This window comes from Gymnodraco acuticeps, unplaced genomic scaffold, assembly GCF_902827175.1.
Source record: "Gymnodraco acuticeps unplaced genomic scaffold, fGymAcu1.1, whole genome shotgun sequence".
Classification (NCBI taxonomy): Eukaryota; Metazoa; Chordata; class Actinopteri; order Perciformes; family Bathydraconidae; genus Gymnodraco; species Gymnodraco acuticeps.
In genome coordinates, this window is record NW_022992095.1 from 683743 (window position 1) to 703439 (window position 19697).

Sequence of the window (19697 nt, forward strand, 5' to 3'; positions counted from 1 at the left end):
ATCTGTCTAAATAAAGGTTTGAAATGAGCATTCTTGTTTTAGCTCACAGCAACAATATTTGGTAAAATGTACTTAAAATACAGCTTTAATGCAACATCAGTCAGTCTATGCCTTCAAAAGACTCATCCTTGTTAAAAAGTATTGTCCCACTCTGCAGCTTCCCTGTCATTCAATGCCTTCAAGGTTTCGATACAGTTACAAAGAGGTGGTGCTTGTTTTATAATCTGAACCTTTTTTTTTACATTTGTTTTACACTTTAAAAATACCGAAGCGGGTGGATGGGTTTTTATTTATTGAAGATGAACATATTCAGGGTGTGCTTGCTAATATTTGTTGCTAGGTTGTTTTGAATTGAATAGGTTACCCTCTTTGAACTAACTTGCTGATCCCTTCCAATACTCTCAAACTAAATGCTTCCTGATAAATAACCTGACAGGATTTTGAAAACAGCATGGATGTTTAACTTAATCACTCAATAAACTCAAGTTTGAGGATTGCTAACAACACTACACCATGCAGTCTGGCTTTTTGACATTTCTAATTTTCTAAGACAAGACATTTAAGTTTTCAGGTTGGTTAGGATTTTAATGTTCTTTTGGGTGATGAGGTCACCCTCAATTTGTACTGGCTATCATATAAATGTTTAAATTCTTCAAATGAGACTATGCCATGCATCCTATAGTTAGACGTCAGTGTTTTGATCTCTCTACAACTGCTTGTCCAACACTACTAAAGTCCGAATGTGTTGCCGCCATAATGACTGGTTTTGTGCATGTAATGCTCCTTGCCCTCAAACCATTGAAAACCAGAGATACAACAAAAAGGTAGAAAATCAGGCTGGAGGAGCTTGCATCTTAGTAGTTCTTCTAGTTTAGTGATTGTTATCTCTCTGTACAATTGCTGATTCCACAGCTCCATTAAAGTATGTACAAAACATCAAAGGCCATCAATATGTTTTGCGCCTTTAAATATAGTATGACTCTTCACTTTTCTTAATATTTAGACAATCCAAATACAGCATACACTAGGAAATAAAGCAGTAGCTGAACACATGGTGTATTATTATATAGTATTTAACTTTGGGCTAAAGAACAGCTTTCTTTATGATCGTGAGATGAATGCTATAATGCTATAATAGAGCAACTATGTAATGTGTTTGCTGTTTGAACATAATGTTATCTTGTGTGTATTGGCACATTGTAATCAAACATTTGGGCTGCCTGTCGGCTCTGTGTCCGTGTCCTGGTTCCTGTTTGCCCAGACTTATACAAGTCGGGACGCGGGTGGCGCAGTGGTCTGTGCGTTTGATCATCAGATCAAGGGGGCGTTGGGGAACTCCAGTTCGAAACCCGCTCCCGCCCCACTGCGTCAGGCCGTTGTGTCCTTGAGCAAGACACTTCACCCGAATTTGCTCCTGTGGGTATTGTCCACAGCAGATGACCATTACATATCTGTATGTGTATTTGTAAAGCGCTTTGAGAGCGCTATAATAAATATAAGGATTATTATTATTATTATGCCAAGTAGCCAGTATATTTTTATTTCTGTAAATAAATCACTCGAACCTTCCTGGCTGCCTTGACTGATTGCATATGGGTCCTCCTTTGGTGACTCAGCATCAACCATCCTGACAGTCTATCACTGTGTGTTTATTATGAATTAAGTGGTTGATCATAAACATATTGTAAACTACAAGAATGTAGGTTATTCTTGCCAGAATGAGTGGTTTAGAACAACTGATACACCCTCCCCCTCTAAACCTACATGTACACGCTTTGAAAACCAGAAAAGCAAAATGTTTGGATAGAAGCTTTGTTTGGGGAGAACCGCCCACTTTTAAGTTAATGCACATTAGGGGCGTTAGTCTCAACAAGGTTAGTCAGTGCTGAGACAGTAAGCAAGAAGACAGACAGGCGAGGGAAAACCTAGAAGGTAAGAAATATGTTTTGGGTAGATGCATTGTATCCAAGTTCAAATGTTTTCATGAAAGAAGGTTCACAATGCACAGGCAGTGTCAGCATTGTTTTGTTTTGCTGCGTATTGGAGCCTTCATTCTGTAAATGAAGAGACTCAAATGTGTTTATTTTTCCAAACAGTATCCACAGGTAACCATGGCTGAGTACAAGCTAGAGATGACAACGGGTGCCATGCAATATGCAGGAACATCGGACTACTTGTATGTCACCTTATTTGGAACTGAGGAGCAGAGTGAGCGAACTTTGATGGACAACTATGGCGTGGACTTTCAAACAGGGGCAGTAAGTACAACCCAGTTAAACATCTGCACTTGTCTGTAAATAACAGATTGCATCATCAAGTAAGCACTTTAGATTTAAGTCATCATTTAGAATTCACAGATCCTACTTCAACGTGTGATCTATGTGACGTTAACTGCTATAACTCTTACTCTCAATATGCAGAAATGATATAAACACAATATAATGGTCTTTCACATTTATTGTACCGTTAAATTATACATTTCACTTTTTTTTTAAGTCACACTTTTAAAGGATAATCTGCTGAGGCTTACACTTTTAAAATGCTTCCCTTCATTACGTTGTCCCAAATATCTCAGTTTCAATGTGCAATACATCATAATATATGTGTTGAACTGTATTATATTGTAAATGGCAGTATATACATAAACTGTATATTCTGTTTGAGTTTACCATAAGGAAGCTTTGACTTTTCAGACTACACCGTTGTAGGAGGCGGTAGCTTGGTTTCAATATGCACAAATAGTCTGTGACTGAGACTTTTTAGCAGATATTGCTTTTTTTAATTATAATAGTATATATTAATATAATAACAATTATAATTATTATTCCAAGACAGGGAGCTACACCGTGAAAACCAGTGTATCTCTGGGCAAACTTCTGCTGGTTAAGGTTGAGAAGGAGAAGTATTTATGTCTCCCAGAAGATGAGTGGTACTTCTCCAAAATGGTGGTGACGACTCCAGAAGGAGATGTCATTCTTTACCCCTGCTACAGATGGATTGGTAGGGGAGAAATGGTGGAGCTGAGAGGAGGGAGAGGTCTGCATCAATGTCCCCAAATAACTGATTCATACATATTAACCGGTTTTGTACATCTCGTTGGCTTTGTACATTTAAATTTGACTGCTATAATGTTCTTTTCATGTCCCAGCAATGAAAGCTTTTGAGGAGGATCACCCCCTGTTGATTGACCACAGGAAGAATGAGCTGATGCTCAAAAAGAGCTTGTTCGAGTACGTTTCCATATGAGCAGTAGAGCTGCCGTTTGTCGCCAAAGTTTATCTGTAGAAATGTCTTTGTGCTTTTGGGTAACTTTGTTTGTTTTATTAGATGGAAGATTATGGCTGAAGGAATACCCCACATGAACAATTTCAATGACGTGTCTGAGCTCCCAGCTGAAATCCGCTTCTCTGATTCCAGAACAGCTGACATGCGTTACTCAAAAGCTATGACGTGGGTCAATATATTTAAATATATGTGTATATATTAATTACAATACAGCTCTATTCTCTAGACTAAATATTGAGGGAAAGGGTAAATTGCAATTCATTTCTGTATGTTGTTTATTCCTGTGTTACAATTGTTCCTTGTTTTACTTCAGAGGTATTGAACTCAAGGTTAAGGGGCTGCTAGGATCTACTGCACAATGGGAAAGCATTGAAGACATAAAAAAAATATTCTGGTATAACAAGACAACAATGTCAGGTATGTTCTTGTTATCCCATTTACCAGTTGTCGGTGTAACTCACCCCATCTATGTCATGGTTTCATAACAACAGATAGATTCAGTAGATGTTTTTCCTGGTCTACTCTGTACAATTATTTGTTTTCTACAAAGTTAAGTATTTCAGTAAAAGTAATTATATAAATACATGACCAATATTTTTGCTTTACAGTCAATGACAATGATGATTATGTTGAACCTGAAAAACCCCAAAACATTTTAGAAAAATGATATTATATTATTTATTAAATGAACCAATTGTTATTCGTATTAAACCCAATATATAATGTTGGTATATTTTTTATATATCAATTGCTATTCTTCCAGAGTATGTTGCAGACCACTGGATGGACGATGACTTCTATGGATATCAGTTCCTGAATGGAGTCAACCCCGGTGTTATCAAGCGCTGCTCAGAGCTTCCCACAAACTTCCCGGTCACAGAGGAAATGGTGAAGCCGTTCCTGGAAGAGGGAAGCTCTCTGCAGAAGGAAATGGAGGTATGAATGAAAATTAACTTTAAATGGATGGTAATCTTTGTTTCGGAAACATGATTTGTCCATTTACTATCCCTCTGTCATACTTCCTTGACTTATTACAATTCTGTGATACCTCTCGATGACGTCTTAAACATTTCTTTCTTATGTCTTTCCAGAAAGGCAATATGTTCCTTTATGACCAGAAGAAGATGGATGGAATTCCCCCTGCAGCCTATAATGGTGAACCTCTGCACGTGACTGCTGGTCTCTGTTTGCTCAACGTGAACCCAGACAACAAACTGATGCCAATTGCAATACAGGTACTGTAACATCTATTTGAAAGCCAGCATGTAATGTTATGGGTCTTTACCATGGTCAGTCTATGGAAAACATTCAAGGTATCGTGAAGGGAGAGTTAATAATCTATTTTGTTATCAATTTCCAGTTGAATCAACAACCATCTGAGAAGAACCCCATCTTCCTGCCCAGTGACCCAGAAACTGACTGGCTGCTAGCCAAGATGTTCATTAAAAATGCAGATTGCATGGATCACGAATCAGTCCATCACTTCATGAGGACTCACTTTCTGGCAGAGGTCTTCGCTGTTGCAGCTCTCCGCAGCTTCCCTGTGATTCACCCAATGTACAAGGTACAGTATAAGTGCTCCACACAACATAGGTAGTGCAGGTTTTTTGTATTCCCTTGATCTGAAATAATGCTTAGAATTTGTATTGATTGATTTTCAGGTATATTATGTCTATACTAGAGATGGTTGATAGTAAAGCTGAGACAGGAAATGTTCAAAAATAAAGAGGCATGCGTGCAAACAAGTGTCCTTGATTAAACCCCATTACTTTGCGAGGTTGGATGCAAAGTGTTGTGCTGAGATTAACGTAACACAACATGTGAATTCCAAAAAAAACGACTCTTTCTGAAACGCTTGCCAGATGCCAGAAGTGCAAACAGGTTGTGGCTGGGGTGAGAGGTATCCGTGAAGATGTTGCACACATTTAAAACACATCTTTTGACGCATGAAACACAACTTTCATGTGTGTATTAAATGTGTGTATTTGTCTCACTGTTTTTGTATCTTTGATATACTTGTAGATCATTTCGTTATTCACTTTTTTTTTCGTTACTTATTTTTCATAGTATTTTTTTATTACTTCCATTTCCCCGGGCGCTGTACAATAGCTGCCCACTGCTCCTAGTACTAGACTCCTGGTACTAGGATGGGTTCAAAGCAGATAACAAATTCACTGTGTGTGCTGTGTGCTCTGCATGTGTGACCATTAAAGAGGGTTTCATCCCTCCCAATTCTTTCTAGATCTTCTTTGGAAACTGGTTTTATGAGCCATTATTTTGTATTTATTGAAGAACTCAAACTTTTATAACAAAAAGTGATACTTAACTTGTTGGAGTCCAAGCACTTTATAATTATCATGGTTATATATTTTCAAAGAAGTCAAAGCACTGATTTCAGTTGTGTTTGCTTACACAGTAGCTTCCTTCATTTATACTGATGTTCTGCCTGTCTGCTGAATCAAGCATTTTATTTGACTTTAATATTTGTTTCCTCTGTTCAGCTGCTGTTTCCACACTTCCGGCACACTCTTCACATAAACATTAGAGGGCGCCAACATCTATTAGGACCTGATGGGGCTTTAAGTAATGTAAGGCTTTTTCAAATACATATTTGTGAATATAAATACAAATGTTATCATACCGCACCTTGCAACTTAAATTCAGTTTTTTGGATGGTTTCTAATTTGATGTCAAGAAACTTGTCTGATGGTATGTGTATTTTTGATTTGTTAGAGTTCACTTGGATTTGTTGGACTAATGGAGCTCATGAGAAGGGATCTTTCTGAAATGACCTACAGCTCTCTCTGTCTGCCGGAGAACATCGCTGCACGAGGACTGGAGTCTATCCCCAACTTTTACTACAGAGATGATGGCCTGAAGCTGTGGAACATCATCAAAAGGTTTGACCTATTCATAAATATTGTGACTGTCCACAGTGATTCATTGTACAAACACCATTAGAGACTTTCTCAGACGCTCATATTATTACAAATACAACTGTTTTGTGTTTACCAGCTTTGTGAAGGCGGTAGTGGAGCACTATTATCCCTCAGACAGTGAGGTGCATAAAGACACTGAGCTGCAGGACTGGATCAGTGAGGTCTTCACACATGGCTTCTTAGGAAACAAAGCCGCAGGTATTTGTCCCATATTCTGAAGTCATTTGTAAATATGAAACATATTAGTATATTGTAATGCACATAGTGATTGACTTATGAACATATTGTGCTGCCAACAGGGTTTCCAGCAGCCTTTCATACTGTTGAGGAAGTGGTTAAGTTCACAACCATGGTGATCTTCACAACAACGGTTCAACATGCTGCCGTAAACAGTGGGCAGGTAAATAGTTGGGGCGTTAGAATATGTATTGGTCAAGTATAAGTTTGGCAGACCAGCCAACTGCTTTCGTTTCCTTTATAATAACCATTCCGTTTGCAGGACATTAGCTTAGCATTACACTGGAGTAAAGGTTGCCTTTTTTTCTATAATGTTTTTTTTCATAATTTAGTATGACTACAACTCCTGGGCCCCCAACGGCACGCTCCTTCTGCGCAAACCTCCTCCAACCACTAAGGGGCAGTCAAGCATGAAGACGGTCCTGGAGACCCTCCCGAATGTTGGCGATACAGTCCAGTTGGCAACAATGACTTGGTTGCTTTCAGACAGATACACAGACTATGTAAGTTTGGCGTCATAAATACTTACAGAAGGATGTCCTATCCTGATTTGAATGTTTTTCTCTTTTTTACCATTAGCATTAACTTTGCTTTGTCAGTCTAATTTTGTTTCCTGATTGTGTCCTTCTGGCAGATTCCCTTGGGAACATACCCAGAGGAACGATTTGATGAGCCTGAGCCTAAGCAGATGATAAAGGAATTCCAAGCAGAATTGTCGTACCTCAGTGAAGCAATAACATCAAGAAACTCACATCTTGAACTACCCTACACATACCTGGACCCTGCAGAGATAGAGAACAGTGTTTCTATTTAAGCAGATCTGCGATTGTATTCATGTATTTCTCATCACCTATTTTGCATGCTGGGAGTTCAGTTATACTTTGAATGTAGTGTATAATTGCTGGGGCAGATAGATGAGATGTAATGGATAATTAGTAAGTTGTTGGATACTGGTAAGAGAGTACTAGAGTATATCTTGGTTGTGTGATGCTGAGCAGAAACTAAACTGACTAACACAGGAGGTAATGGCTTAAACATTGCTCTGGCCCCTATTTATCGATTACAGGCAAAACGATAAAAAAAATAGGGTGAATGTTTATTTTATTTATTTCTCTACATTAAGTGTATTTTGTTGTATCAGACTTTCTTAAGATATGAAATGCAGCTACTGTGGGTAGCTGCATTTCACCTACTGTGGGTCCACTAGTGTTTGTGGGGTGAAGATCTGGAACAATTTGAGTGAGAAGCTAAAGGGATGTCCAAACATCAAACTATTTAAAAAGAGGTATAATGACACAATTCTCACAAGGTACAGGGAGGAAACTGCTAAACCATAACTGTTATGTTCTTGTTTTGTATTCAATTTATGAATTTATGTTTATGAATTTGTGTATACATATGTGTATATATATACTTATGAATATATAGAGACAATTCTCTTAAATTGCCTGTATATATTATATGAATGATTAAATGAATTATTCAGGGTTAGGGTATTCATTTATATTGTATGTTAACGTATATTAAGATGTAAAAAAAAAAAGTAAAAACAAAAGGGAGAAGGGGTCGGATTAAATAAATGTAAACTTCTTCCGACCCCTTTTCGGACGTGTAATTAGCTAAAGTTTTTATTTATTTTTTATTGTTATCAGACAATGATACTACAGATTATTAAATTATTATTTAAATATTTCGTTTTGTTATTGCATTCATTTGTATAGTACTGTATCATGTCTGTATCATCTTTTGTTTCATTTGTATTTTCTTTGGTTTTACATGCTCGAAAAAAAATAAAAAAATAAAATAAACTAGTCAAGATGAGTTCAAACATAACATGGTTCCTCTTTCTTTTTCTCCATTAGCAATTAATAAAAAAACTATTTAACTTATGCTTGTCTTTTATGTACTTTTTTCCCTTTCATATAGCAAATGATGAGAATGAGGACAAATAATAAGTACATTAAACATCGGCGTTTTAATACATTTTTGTAATCAGAAAATATATATTTTATTAATTTTCTTCGAAATGGCATCTATCAATCTAGTCAATTGTATTCATATAATCAAATAGCAGAAATAACAGAAACATCTACCAGTGAAATGCAATGAAATTCACTCTTTCTATCCACCACATTTGTAGATCTAGAGTTCTATTTTGTCGAGTTCATTTTTATTTGACTGATGTATGGTGCGCAGTTATTCTGACAGAGTGGGACTTCATTTTTTCTAACTCATCTTTGATGCAAACCAAACCACCCTTTTCAAAACACAGTCCGGGTATTTTTAGACTACACCATACAATAAATGTGTCCGCGCGGACTTAATACAAGAGCCTTAATAACCCACTCGACACATTTTACGGTTTTGCGGACGTGTCACTGAATTAAAGCTGCCACAATGTTGTTTAGGTTCGCAGTCATTCTCACTCCGGAGTCTTTGGATGTAAAGGTCTTTGTTTTGGGTTCGCGTGAGGAAATGGGCCAATGGGACTTGAGCGCAGCGGTTCCGATGACAGCCTCTCAGAAGCTCCTGTCCACCCTTGAACCGTGTCTGTGGACCGGCGACATGCAGCTGGCAGAGCCGTACGGAGACACTTTGTGGTTCAAGTTCGTCAAAAGAGTGAGAGGCACTTATATATGGGAAGGTATACATCAACATTCGGATAGTGCATCCAATTCAGTAGCATGCCAAATTAGATTGTTGACAAGTAATACACTTTAATGTCAGTCCCATCGAAGGTAAACATCTCCGCCATGTTTTGTTTATAGTGTGTAATGTATTCTTGCTCCCACATGATGGCGGTATAGCGAAGCCTTTTTATTTAATAAACGCTCAGTGGCTCGTGGATTTTAGAGCAGTTGTATACAATTGTTACGTTACAATTCGTGCTTTCCAATTTATATCTCATATAGGCCTACCTATACTTTATTTATAACATTACATAGGGCACACTCAAAAGTAAAAAGACTGGATTGTTATTTTCAAAGCATTAACATGTAAGCAATATGTTTAATGTTGTAACAGAGATCATTTAAGTTGTACACTGTTAAGAAAGTTGTTTGTAAAAATGCTTTACATTTGATTAAAGGTCCCATGTCATGGCCATTTCTACTGATCATAATTCCATTGTTGAGGTCTATAGATTTACATTGTTCAATGTTCCAAAATGACATTGGTTTCTCATACAGCATCTCTGTATAGTTCACTCTCTGGGTGTTTCTCAATGTCGAGGAAGGCTGCTCCAGAGCCACTATTTCAAGCATACTACGTCATCGAGTGCCACCGAAGGATTGTTCCAATGTCCAGCATACTTGGAATTCTACCGAGGCCGGCGTACTTCGTAGCGAGAAATTTCGAGGCTGCACATGTGTAGACTCCGCGGTTTTAAAATCCCCACAATGCTTTGCGCAAGGACCAATTTCCAAATCTTTGGCGGAAATAGCGCTCCATTTAAGGCGGGGCCTCGCATATGACGCACACCTGCACACCTGTTCCACAATTCTTTGTTTTCCGAGCCTAGGAAGGATTATTGCCTCGCTTCTGAAGCAAGTGACTCGGAAGACATGTGCTACCAAGCAAGCGTCCTCGACATTGAGAAACACCCACGGTCCTAAACGGCTTGTTGGAGCTCCTCTCCCTATGAGCCCACTGTGCTCTGATTGGTCAGCTCGCCCACTCTGTTCTGATGAGTCCACCACCGTTACAGCGGAACATCAGTGATTATGTGGTACAATGGCATTAGCAACCAGAAAATGACACCAGTAATGACAAACAGATGAGAATGCTGCGTGGGGTCTGGGTGCCGTGTTGGCGGGACGTTGCGCGACTCGCTGCTGTGAGGAACGGTTTATTACTGGTGTTGTTTCCTGGTTGCTGCGTGGAGTCTGTGAGACAGCGAAACACCTCGAAACTCAGCCTGAGCGCCATGGATGTGGGAAGGGGAGGTGCTGAGGAGACTGCAGCAGCACCCCCATGTGCGAGGCTCCAATAGCACCCGCACCCCCCAGCGCGGCACAGTTTCGCCACTGAGAGAGAGAGTGTGTGTGTGTGTGTGTGTGTGTGTGTGTGTGTGTGTGTGTGTGTGTGTGTGTGTGTGTGTGTGTGTGTGTGTGTGTGTGTGTGTGTGTGCGTGTGCGTGTGCGTGTGCGTGTGTGTGTGTGTGTGTGTGTGAAGAGCTCCACGGATTGGTCCATTTGGTTCCCGGAAGAAATAAATTGAAAACGAAAAATGTCCAATGAGGCGTTCTGGGGCAACATAGACAGGTATTTTCTGTGTTAGAGTTTTACTCGTTACAGGGTGTACTTTGAGGGTTTGTGACTCTGCAGACCGTTTACATGCAGAAAAAGCTACATAACACACAAGGGGAGGGGTAATAACCGGAAAAGCATGACATGGGACCTTTAACCTTTAAGTTATCGCATTAATTCTATATAATTAAAATCTACAAATGTAGTAGTTGCCTGTCAGAAGAATATAGTGTTACTATACTACTGTAAAAATCCAACACCAACCTGCAGAAAATGTGTCTTGCTTGTCACCAGGTAGCAATCCGAGCCATGACAGGTGTTGTCGATTTGATGAGAAGAACATAGTGGATGGAGTTTACTGCCATCCGATTGGTCACTGGATAGAGGAAACAGGACACACAGATGAGATGAAACACACCACCAACTTTTACTTCAGTGTGGCTGGTCAGAATGCCATTCATTTCTCCAGGTAAAACAGTACAGTAGAAACAAAGCCAAAGCAAATACTGGGAATGTCTATGAGTAAAACATGTCACAGTTGCAGCGGAAATGTTGTTTCATTAAATTATTTTATATTTTGTATTACAATTGTTCATAGTGGATACCAAAAGTATTAACTAAATGAATAGTAGTTACAACAAACTAACACATAAAAGAAAAAAAACATTGTGGGATTGAGTTGAAATGTTATAGAATTTAGGTTCAGTAGTGAGACAGCATGACGTTAGACTGTTGGGGGTTAGCAGCATGGGTTACACACTGAAGTCAGTCCTGCAACCAGCTAGGTGTACTTTCACAAGATGGTTGCTGTTGTTCTAAATTGACTGCTTTTTTATAGTGCTATTCCTATTTACAACCCCACATGGCACTTTACATATACTGTACAAGTCAGCAAGGATCTTGCCCATGGATACATCAATATGTTGACTGGGATTGAACCCCCAACCTTCTGATTGTTAGACAACCACACTCGCTCACAGCCACAGACAGTTGCCCCATAAGTGCTTTACCTCTGACCTCCCAGTGAAAGAGAAGATTTGGTCATACACTAAGTATTGAAACCGTTTGACACTATTACTTTGAAACAGGTCTATGTTGTAATTTTCTGTAATTTCCAAGGATTTCTTACCAAATGTAATAATAATGAAAATGAATGAGGTCTAATGGGACCAATGAATTCCCCTGCTGAAGTGTGATTGTTTCTTAAATAACACAGAGGGTCACATCAGCTCTTCTTTTCTTATTGTGATAACACTTTCCAAACAAAACCAATCTTATTAAGTTAGTAAGGCTCATGTATTGCTTTGTATTGTCAGTGCAGCTCGTAATTCTGCTTTGTCATGGTAGAATATCTGTGAGAGAAAATGAATCTTTAGCAGTGTCCTGCGAAAAGGCCAGAGCAGTGTCATATCACTCTGCCCTTATTAATTAAAGTATATGCTCTTTCGTGACTTCAAAATATCGTCGACGACATATTTCCGCGTCGACGCGTCGCTACACACACGTGGGTCACCCAAAGCAACAAGCAGTTCGCAATCGCACTTCAAACACAATGGAGACTGAAACGGCTACCACCTCCTCCTCACAGGATTGCGCACGAAGCCCCCAAACGAAAACATCTCGCCCTAGGTCTTCAAAAGCATGGGAATATTTTAAAGTTAGTCCAAAACGCAAAGATATTTATATATTTATATCTCACTGAGACTGCTGCATAGCCTAGCAGAAGCAGCAGCTAGCTGTGGTGGCTACCATTAGCAGCTAGCATTTGCTCTCCGATTTTTTACATAAAATGGAATTATGGATTATAAATTCAATCATTTTTTTATACATAGACGTTAAAAACCTATGGATTAACCGATTCAGCCGCGTTTTTTCTGGTTTTAATGCCATTGAACACGTCTTTTGATCAGATTGACAGCTACGGTGGTAAGACGTTCTCCCTAGAAGCTCTGTGAAGGTGCGTGTTGTGATGACTGTATTTGCTTCCCCTGTCGCGAGTCCGGATCACTCAGTGATGATACTATATACCTACATAATCTGTGGAGTCTCAGCTTTAATCGGATATATTGTATGTGCAGCTACGATAAGTAATAAGGGTACTTTTATCTTGAGTTCTGTGCCAATGTCCGTTAGCATTTTTCGCTCAGGGGTCATTTAGATGCTTCTTATGAGACTTGTGTTTTGGTAAACATGGTTTGTATCGTCAATTAACTGAGATTATTTCCGTTAATCTGGTATAACACATTAATAGGTTCTTAAATATTAAGATCCCCTGAGACACAGTATCGTGAACAATTTTTTTTTTACATTACGTTTTTTATGAATTGAACAACAGAAAAATAATCGTTAGATTAGTCGACTAATCGATCAAATAATCGCCCGATTAATCGTTTTCAAAATAATCGTTTCCCCCCAGCACTAATGCTCTTATAGACAAAGAAGCAACCATGCTCTCAGGGCTGCTCACTCCTTAGCTTTGTAATCTTGCTCTCTTTCTTTTAGTTTAAATGCTGTCTACCCTTAGAAATGTTGAACAAGTCGACCCCCAGCAGCTGCATTATCAGCTCATACAGTAGGTATTATATATTCAATGTATTTCAATTGGCTTCCTATTCAAAAGACTATGAAGAAGATACCATTAGCTATTATCTAGCTAACTCAATTATTTAGCAGCTTCCAGGCTCAATAGTTGCATTAAAATTAGCAACTCTTAACCCCAGTCAAAATATACTAAAATTAATACTTTTCTCAAATAATTTACAGAGGCAACCTCTAAAGATCACATGATCATTTTAATATAGTTGACCATAATAATATAAACATAGTTAGTGCCATGATGTATCAGGAGCCCAGGAACCCTGTGGCAGTGAGCACATCACTTGCATAACAAGGAGCAGGCTTGGCCGGTGCCATCAGGTATTCATTTGTGTCCGAAGACCTTACAAGGCTTATGTCAAGGACCCGTGTTATAGGAAGCACTCTGCCCTTGTATCTTGGCTATTAATAGCTTTTTCAAATTAGTCTCTCAGACCTTGCATCCGTTTGCTCCCCAGTACCATTTACACACTCACCTCTGCAATAACTCATTATATGATTCAAAGAGACTTTAACTTTCTGTCTAACAGGTGCCTCGTCTCCAATGCTTTGATTCAGAGGAGAGGAGGCCTGAAGGTTATAAAGCCAGATCGTAATGAGTTTGTAATAATGTTGTATGAACAACTGAGCAATAAAACAGACATATTTTCCAAGAAATGTAATCCTACATCGTTCGGCTAAATTATGTAAAGCAATAAAGCATCAGCTAGAATCTACCAATAATTGTATTTACTCATTTTACGTAATAGATACACTGCTAGTCACCCAGAATACACAACAGAAACATCAGTTTTACACAACTTCAGTTTAGCTTTTCAGTTTTGATATGGTCCAATTGGTATTGATACTTTCTGTAAGAGTAAGAACAGGTGTATAATGATTTAATAAAAAAACAAGACAATTGTTTGATTTGCAACAAAGCCATTTAGCAGAAGCATTTTATGTAAAGAAAAGAGGATATCTGATTACACAGCAAGTCGAAACCAGAGACTTTGCAGGGCCACTTTGGGACATTACAGATTAACGTACGCATTTATGAGTCACCTGACCTGGTTGACTTCATGCACATTAATGAGCCCTAAATGAGTGTGCCTTAGACCGAAGTGTTATCGAGGAGAATTATAAGTACAAGATGTAAACAAAACATCAGTGCCATGAAGGAGAAAGGGAGGACAACTACAGAATCAGAATGAAACCATGTGCTTGTTAGTGACTTGTAAGGGTCAGCTTTCCTTGATCTGCCTGTAGGACAGTTAGAAAACAATTACTTTAATTGGCTCAGGAGTACCTTAAAATTCTCTGCTCATACCCCACACAATGGCCAACAGGGATGGAGCGTAACCTCTTTGTCACCCTCTTCGCCATATATAAGTATAAAGCTTTATTCAAACTCTTTAAACCATTTTATCCAATTATTACATCTACAGTGTCATTTAAAGTCATAATTCCCTTTTTCTTCATCTGTGACTTCATTCAAACACTTCTCTTCAGGTATTACGTTAACCTCACAGGTTCAGCATATATATATATAATGTAATAATGACTGCTTGCATTCATAAAATGGATTATGCATATTCGTTATCCCCAGGGTATTGCCACGTATTTGGCTGGGAAGCTGCCCTCGACAGGTGGAACATGTGACCATAAAGATGAAGCAGGAATTGGGGATTACTGCAGTGATGAACTTCCAGACAGAGTTGGACGTGGTAAACAACTCTAATGGCTGCAGGCACGACCCAGGGGAAGCCATGACTCCGGAGACGATGATGCGTCTGTACAAAGACTGTGGACTGCTGTACGTGTGGATGCCCACTCCTGACATGAGCACTGAGGGTAAGGACACATCTGTGCACATACAAGAATAAATACAGGTGTAGTAATAGTATTTAGTTAGGTCTGAGTGAGGACTCCTTGTCTTTCTGAAAGACTCTTTGGCTGTCTTCTGACTGAAAAGCTCTAAACGTACTCAATATGCATACTTTGTTTTAGTGATGGGTCCATTCATATATTTTGAAGTGGAAAATCCACCAATTATTTTAGTAACACTTTTCTAGAATGAGATGAATGCAATAAATACATCAATCTGTGAATGGTGGAATTATATCCAACCATCCTCATTACCTTCTAAATGTAAGGTGTCCTTTAACCTGAAAGGTTGGGCAGTATCTCATGTGTTGTGTGAGTTGCAAAATAATGCTACTTGTGCTTTCACAGTAAATGCAAGCAGCGAAATATTTACATATATTCATACTTCACATGTACAAGTCCTCTGCTTTAGATCTATTGTGTCTCCTTTTGCAGGTCGCATTAGGATGCTTCCCCAGGCAGTGTATCTGCTCCATGGGCTCTTGGAAAATGGTCACACTGTCTATGTTCACTGTAATGCTGGAGTGGGCAGGTCGACTGCAGCTGTGTGCGGCTTGCTCCTGTACGTCCTTGGCTGGAGTCTGAGGAAGGTGCAGTACTTCGTTGCAGCCAGAAGGCCGGCAGTGTACATAGACGAGGAGGCTTTAGTCCAGGCTCAAACCGACTTCATCCAGAAGTTTGGACAACTACGATCATCCATCTCTTACCAAGAGACATGAGAATTGAATTCGGTTGTACCAAAGTCTTGACATTGCAGCCAAATCTACAGGTATCGAAAGCTCCACTGGACTAGACTCTTGGAAACGATTCCTTACAATGTGAAAGAAACACTGTATAGTCAGCAAGAACATTTACTTACTTTCACTTTGATGTCATTCAAGTAAATGACCCACTTTAGATATTGAAATCAAGTTGATCCCTAAGTATCTGGAGAGAGTTCTGCTGGCTGTCGGCATGGAAGCAATAATCCTACTGTAAAATATCGTTAGTTTCAGGACACTATTAGTATTTAAATGTCTGCATGGTGTTGGAAAGACCTTTTCTTTTTGTAGTGAAAAATACATAGAGTTGGCATTTTGAGAAGGCCCTTTTTAGCTGATGGGTTGGACAGCAATGTATGAGAATAAATACAATCAAAACAATATATCAATCAATATATAACAGTAGCACTGTTTGCTCTCATCCAATGAGCTGTGATTCTCAGTAAAGGATTAGTCCACATTGTTATTGTGTATCAAATGAGAAAATACCCTCTTTAATTCGGAGGGGGAAATGATCAATAATATCTTACTTTGAAAAGAGGTCTTAATGTTTGGCACTTCATGCCAAAGCAACAAATCCATTCCAAAACTCAAATAAACGACAATGCCTCTCCCGCTCCCACGCACACATTGAAGCATTCAGCTCCGCCCATCTCTCTCAGAGAGCTTGATGGCATTTCATCTTTATTTATTAATCCGACAGATGCTATTCCGACCCATCTCCATCAATAACAAAAACAACATCTAGGCCAGACCATTTGAATGCATACATAATAAGACATTATTGGAATACTGTTTGTTGTCAATTCTGAATGTCTGCCTAGACTCCTATTGAGGATATATTGCTTTTTTGAATACAGTGTTTTTGTTACCTGATTTAAGACATTTGGTGGATTGGAAAGGAGAAAGGAGCTTTCTCATCGAGCACAATTCATATTCTCCTTTTTTCCAGTGAGTCCCTTCAGCAGACAGCACTTTTTGAGGCTTTCAGTGGTAAAACTAATTATCCATGCATGAGTGCCAGCTGAAGCAAATCATTTTCGAAATGTTCTAAAAATAGGAACAAAAACTGAATATGGAATGAGTGACATGAGACATGTGAACTATGAATTACGCAAAACACCTTAACATTATTGACTCCTGAATTGAACTCTACTATGAATTTGAGATGAGTACGTAAGGGATGTATCATGGCACAGTGTTGCTGATCAGATTGTGCTCCACATCATCAAATCCCTTACTGCTGCATGCAAGCCTTCCTTCCCCACTGTCATATCTAATAAAGGCAGAAAAGGCTAAAAGAACATATCATTGTGTGTTTAGCAGAACCCCTTGTCCGATGGTGGACAATGATGACATGGTTACTTGTTGCAGGATGCAGACAATAGGAAGAGAAAGAACAGGGTGCACAAAGTATTTACATTACAACAAATAAAATATATATTCTTTGCCTATATATATCTAACCGTTCCCTAATTTCATCAAACAGTTTCAAAGGTTTTTCCAATAAGAAGTCAGACACTGCGTCCATGTCTTGCACAGGCTTATTAAACGTCACTCTGCTTTATTTAGATGATCTGTAAAAAAGGATTAGCTGAGCATTTTTTCAGCAAGGCACACTCACAGACAGACATCTTTTCTTTACTTTCTGTATTAGATAATCTCATCTAATCATAGTCAGCCAGTCGATTTCATCTTTCGAACGTGAATTGTGTTTTGTCCAATATGCTTTTGGTCCTCTGAGACCCATGATGGTGATTTTAATCATGAAGTCTGCACTTTAAATCTTAAACCATTTGCCTTTGATACAGTTCTGCTAGCTAGACCAGCCTGCATTCATTCATCATTGAGAGGAAAAGCTTTTTCACATTCACAGACAGTCATGAAGGCTCCATATTCATCACGCCAGTCCAGGCACCCATGGTTAATTTACCTAATAGATTCCAAGTCCAGCTATACCATTTGCATTGTGTCCATCCATCCATCCATCTTCTCCCGCTTATCCGTGTTCGGGTCGCGGGGGTAGCAGTTCCAGCAGAGAGCCCCAAACTTTCTTTTCTTTTCTTATATCTCTTCGCTGGCCTGGGAGCGCGATCCCAAGGCGCTCCCAGGCCAGCGAAGAGATATAATCCCTCCACCTGGTCCTAGGTCTACCCCTTGGTCTCTTCCCAGCTGGACGTGCCTGGAACACCTCCCTAGGGAGGCGCCCAGGTGGCATCCTAACTAGGTGCCCGAACCACCTCAACTGGCTCCTTTCGACGCGAAGGAGGAGCGGCTCAACTCCGAGTCCCTCCCTGATGACCGAACTTCTCACCTTATCCCTAAGGGAGACACCAGCCACCCTGCGGAGAAAACCCATCTCGGCCGCTTGTATCATTTGCATTGTGTGGTTAAGAATAATCCCATAATGAAGACATTGCTCTCTCTTTGCTCCAGGGCAGAACTCCAGCTCACCCTGGCAAGTACTCAAAGTAAAAGCCAAAGTGAAGAGATGCGGTTTGACCGAATAACTCTAAATCTACAGGCTCATTCTACCATGTATGTTTCAGGAGCTTGAACCAGCAGCCCCTGGAGGAAGGTTTATTCATGTAGTCCAAGAATATCTGACTATGAGACACTCTGTGGAATATGAATAGGTATGAGTAATGCCAGACAGTTGATCTACAATCAAATATAAATACATCTGAGAGGCTGAGTGTACCATTGTTTAATAATCGATACATCTGAGATTGACTGACTGACTGGAGGCTGAGCAGCAGTCTGTTTTATGCGTGTGCCATGGCAACATATGGCATGTGTTTTTCCAGACACAGCACCTACAAGACTGGGTAAACATTTCTTCTGTGAATGCATTACTTGCAGTCTGAGTCATTCCTCAAGCAGCCAGTGGCAGTGCCCCACTGATATTCAATAATACCAAGCCTTTGTCCTTCGGGGGACCATAACAATGAATGGGCAGATTTATGCAGGCTTGGTATTTCTCTTGCAAAGAAAGTGTTTATTCCTGTAACACCTGAACTATGCTCCCTGTTAGCATCCAAATACATTAGTTAGTGAAACTTTTCTCATGCTTTTCTTTATTAAAGATACAATATTTTACAACTCTTTCTTACTACATCCTTACTTTTACTTCGTTTGGGACATGTTACAACCGTGATCTACTTAGAATAGGCATATAATAGGTGTTTCAGTCTCATTAACATCCACATTATTTTAGTTTTTGTCATTAAGAGTTATTGATTCCATGGTTTGTCAGATTGTAATTATTGGTATTGCCCAAATATCAATCAGAATCAGAATACCTCTACTCATCCCACAGAGGGGACATTTACATTGTTACAGCAGAAAAGAGCCACAGACAGCTTAATGTTTAACAAAGAAGTATGCATAAAAAACAAAACAAATATTAAAGATAAAAACAATTTGTTTTTAAAGAATGACACAATTACAACAGTTCTGAAGATGTAGCAGCCATATTGCACAGTTATTCACGGCATATATATATATATATATATATATATATATATATATATATATATGTATATATATATAACAACAAGGGGTGTTATAGTTACTCTTTAAATGATCAACTTTAAAATCATGTTTCAATGATAAGATGCTTTGCTGAGCTAGATTTATAAACTGTTAATGTAGCCAGGAAACAAAATCTGAGAACCTTGTTTGAGTATGTTGGACCAATCTTTTCTAAGTCAAGATTGCCTTTGCTCTCATTACATGCATGTCTTAGGTTACACGTGTTTAATGTG

At 39.1% G+C, this 19697-nt stretch overlaps 2 protein-coding genes across 5 annotated transcripts; both read left to right on the plus strand.

Moving 5' to 3' along the window:
• The first annotated feature begins 1736 nt into the window (after positions 1-1736).
• Positions 1737-8004, plus strand: LOC117537535 (hydroperoxide isomerase ALOXE3-like). Of its 2 annotated transcripts, XM_034202776.1 has the most exons (15): positions 1737-1932; positions 2097-2258; positions 2832-3036; positions 3149-3230; positions 3328-3450; positions 3599-3702; positions 4049-4221; positions 4377-4520; positions 4646-4849; positions 5787-5873; positions 6019-6185; positions 6301-6422; positions 6524-6624; positions 6794-6964; positions 7096-8004. In XM_034202776.1, exons 2-15 carry the CDS (start codon positions 2112-2114, stop codon positions 7273-7275), a joined length of 2010 nt encoding a protein of 669 aa, XP_034058667.1. In that variant the 5' UTR covers positions 1737-1932; positions 2097-2111; the 3' UTR covers positions 7276-8004. The 2 variants fall into 2 exon arrangements, with proteins under 2 accessions (XP_034058667.1, XP_034058668.1); XM_034202777.1 differs by lacking the exons at positions 1737-1932; positions 2832-3036.
• A 698-nt stretch (positions 8005-8702) lies between these two features.
• On the plus strand, positions 8703-17955 carry epm2a (EPM2A glucan phosphatase, laforin). 3 transcript variants are annotated; one of them, XM_034202779.1, is made up of 4 exons: positions 8703-9105; positions 11003-11177; positions 14892-15136; positions 15605-17955. In XM_034202779.1, the coding sequence occupies exons 1-4, from the start codon at positions 8859-8861 to the stop codon at positions 15886-15888; spliced, it is 951 nt and encodes a 316-aa protein (XP_034058670.1). In that variant the 5' UTR covers positions 8703-8858; the 3' UTR covers positions 15889-17955. The 3 variants fall into 3 exon arrangements, with proteins under 3 accessions (XP_034058670.1, XP_034058672.1, XP_034058671.1); XM_034202781.1 differs by having other exon boundaries at positions 9033-9080; XM_034202780.1 differs by lacking the exon at positions 8703-9105 and adding an exon at positions 10609-10723.
• Positions 17956-19697: the final 1742 nt, after the last annotated feature.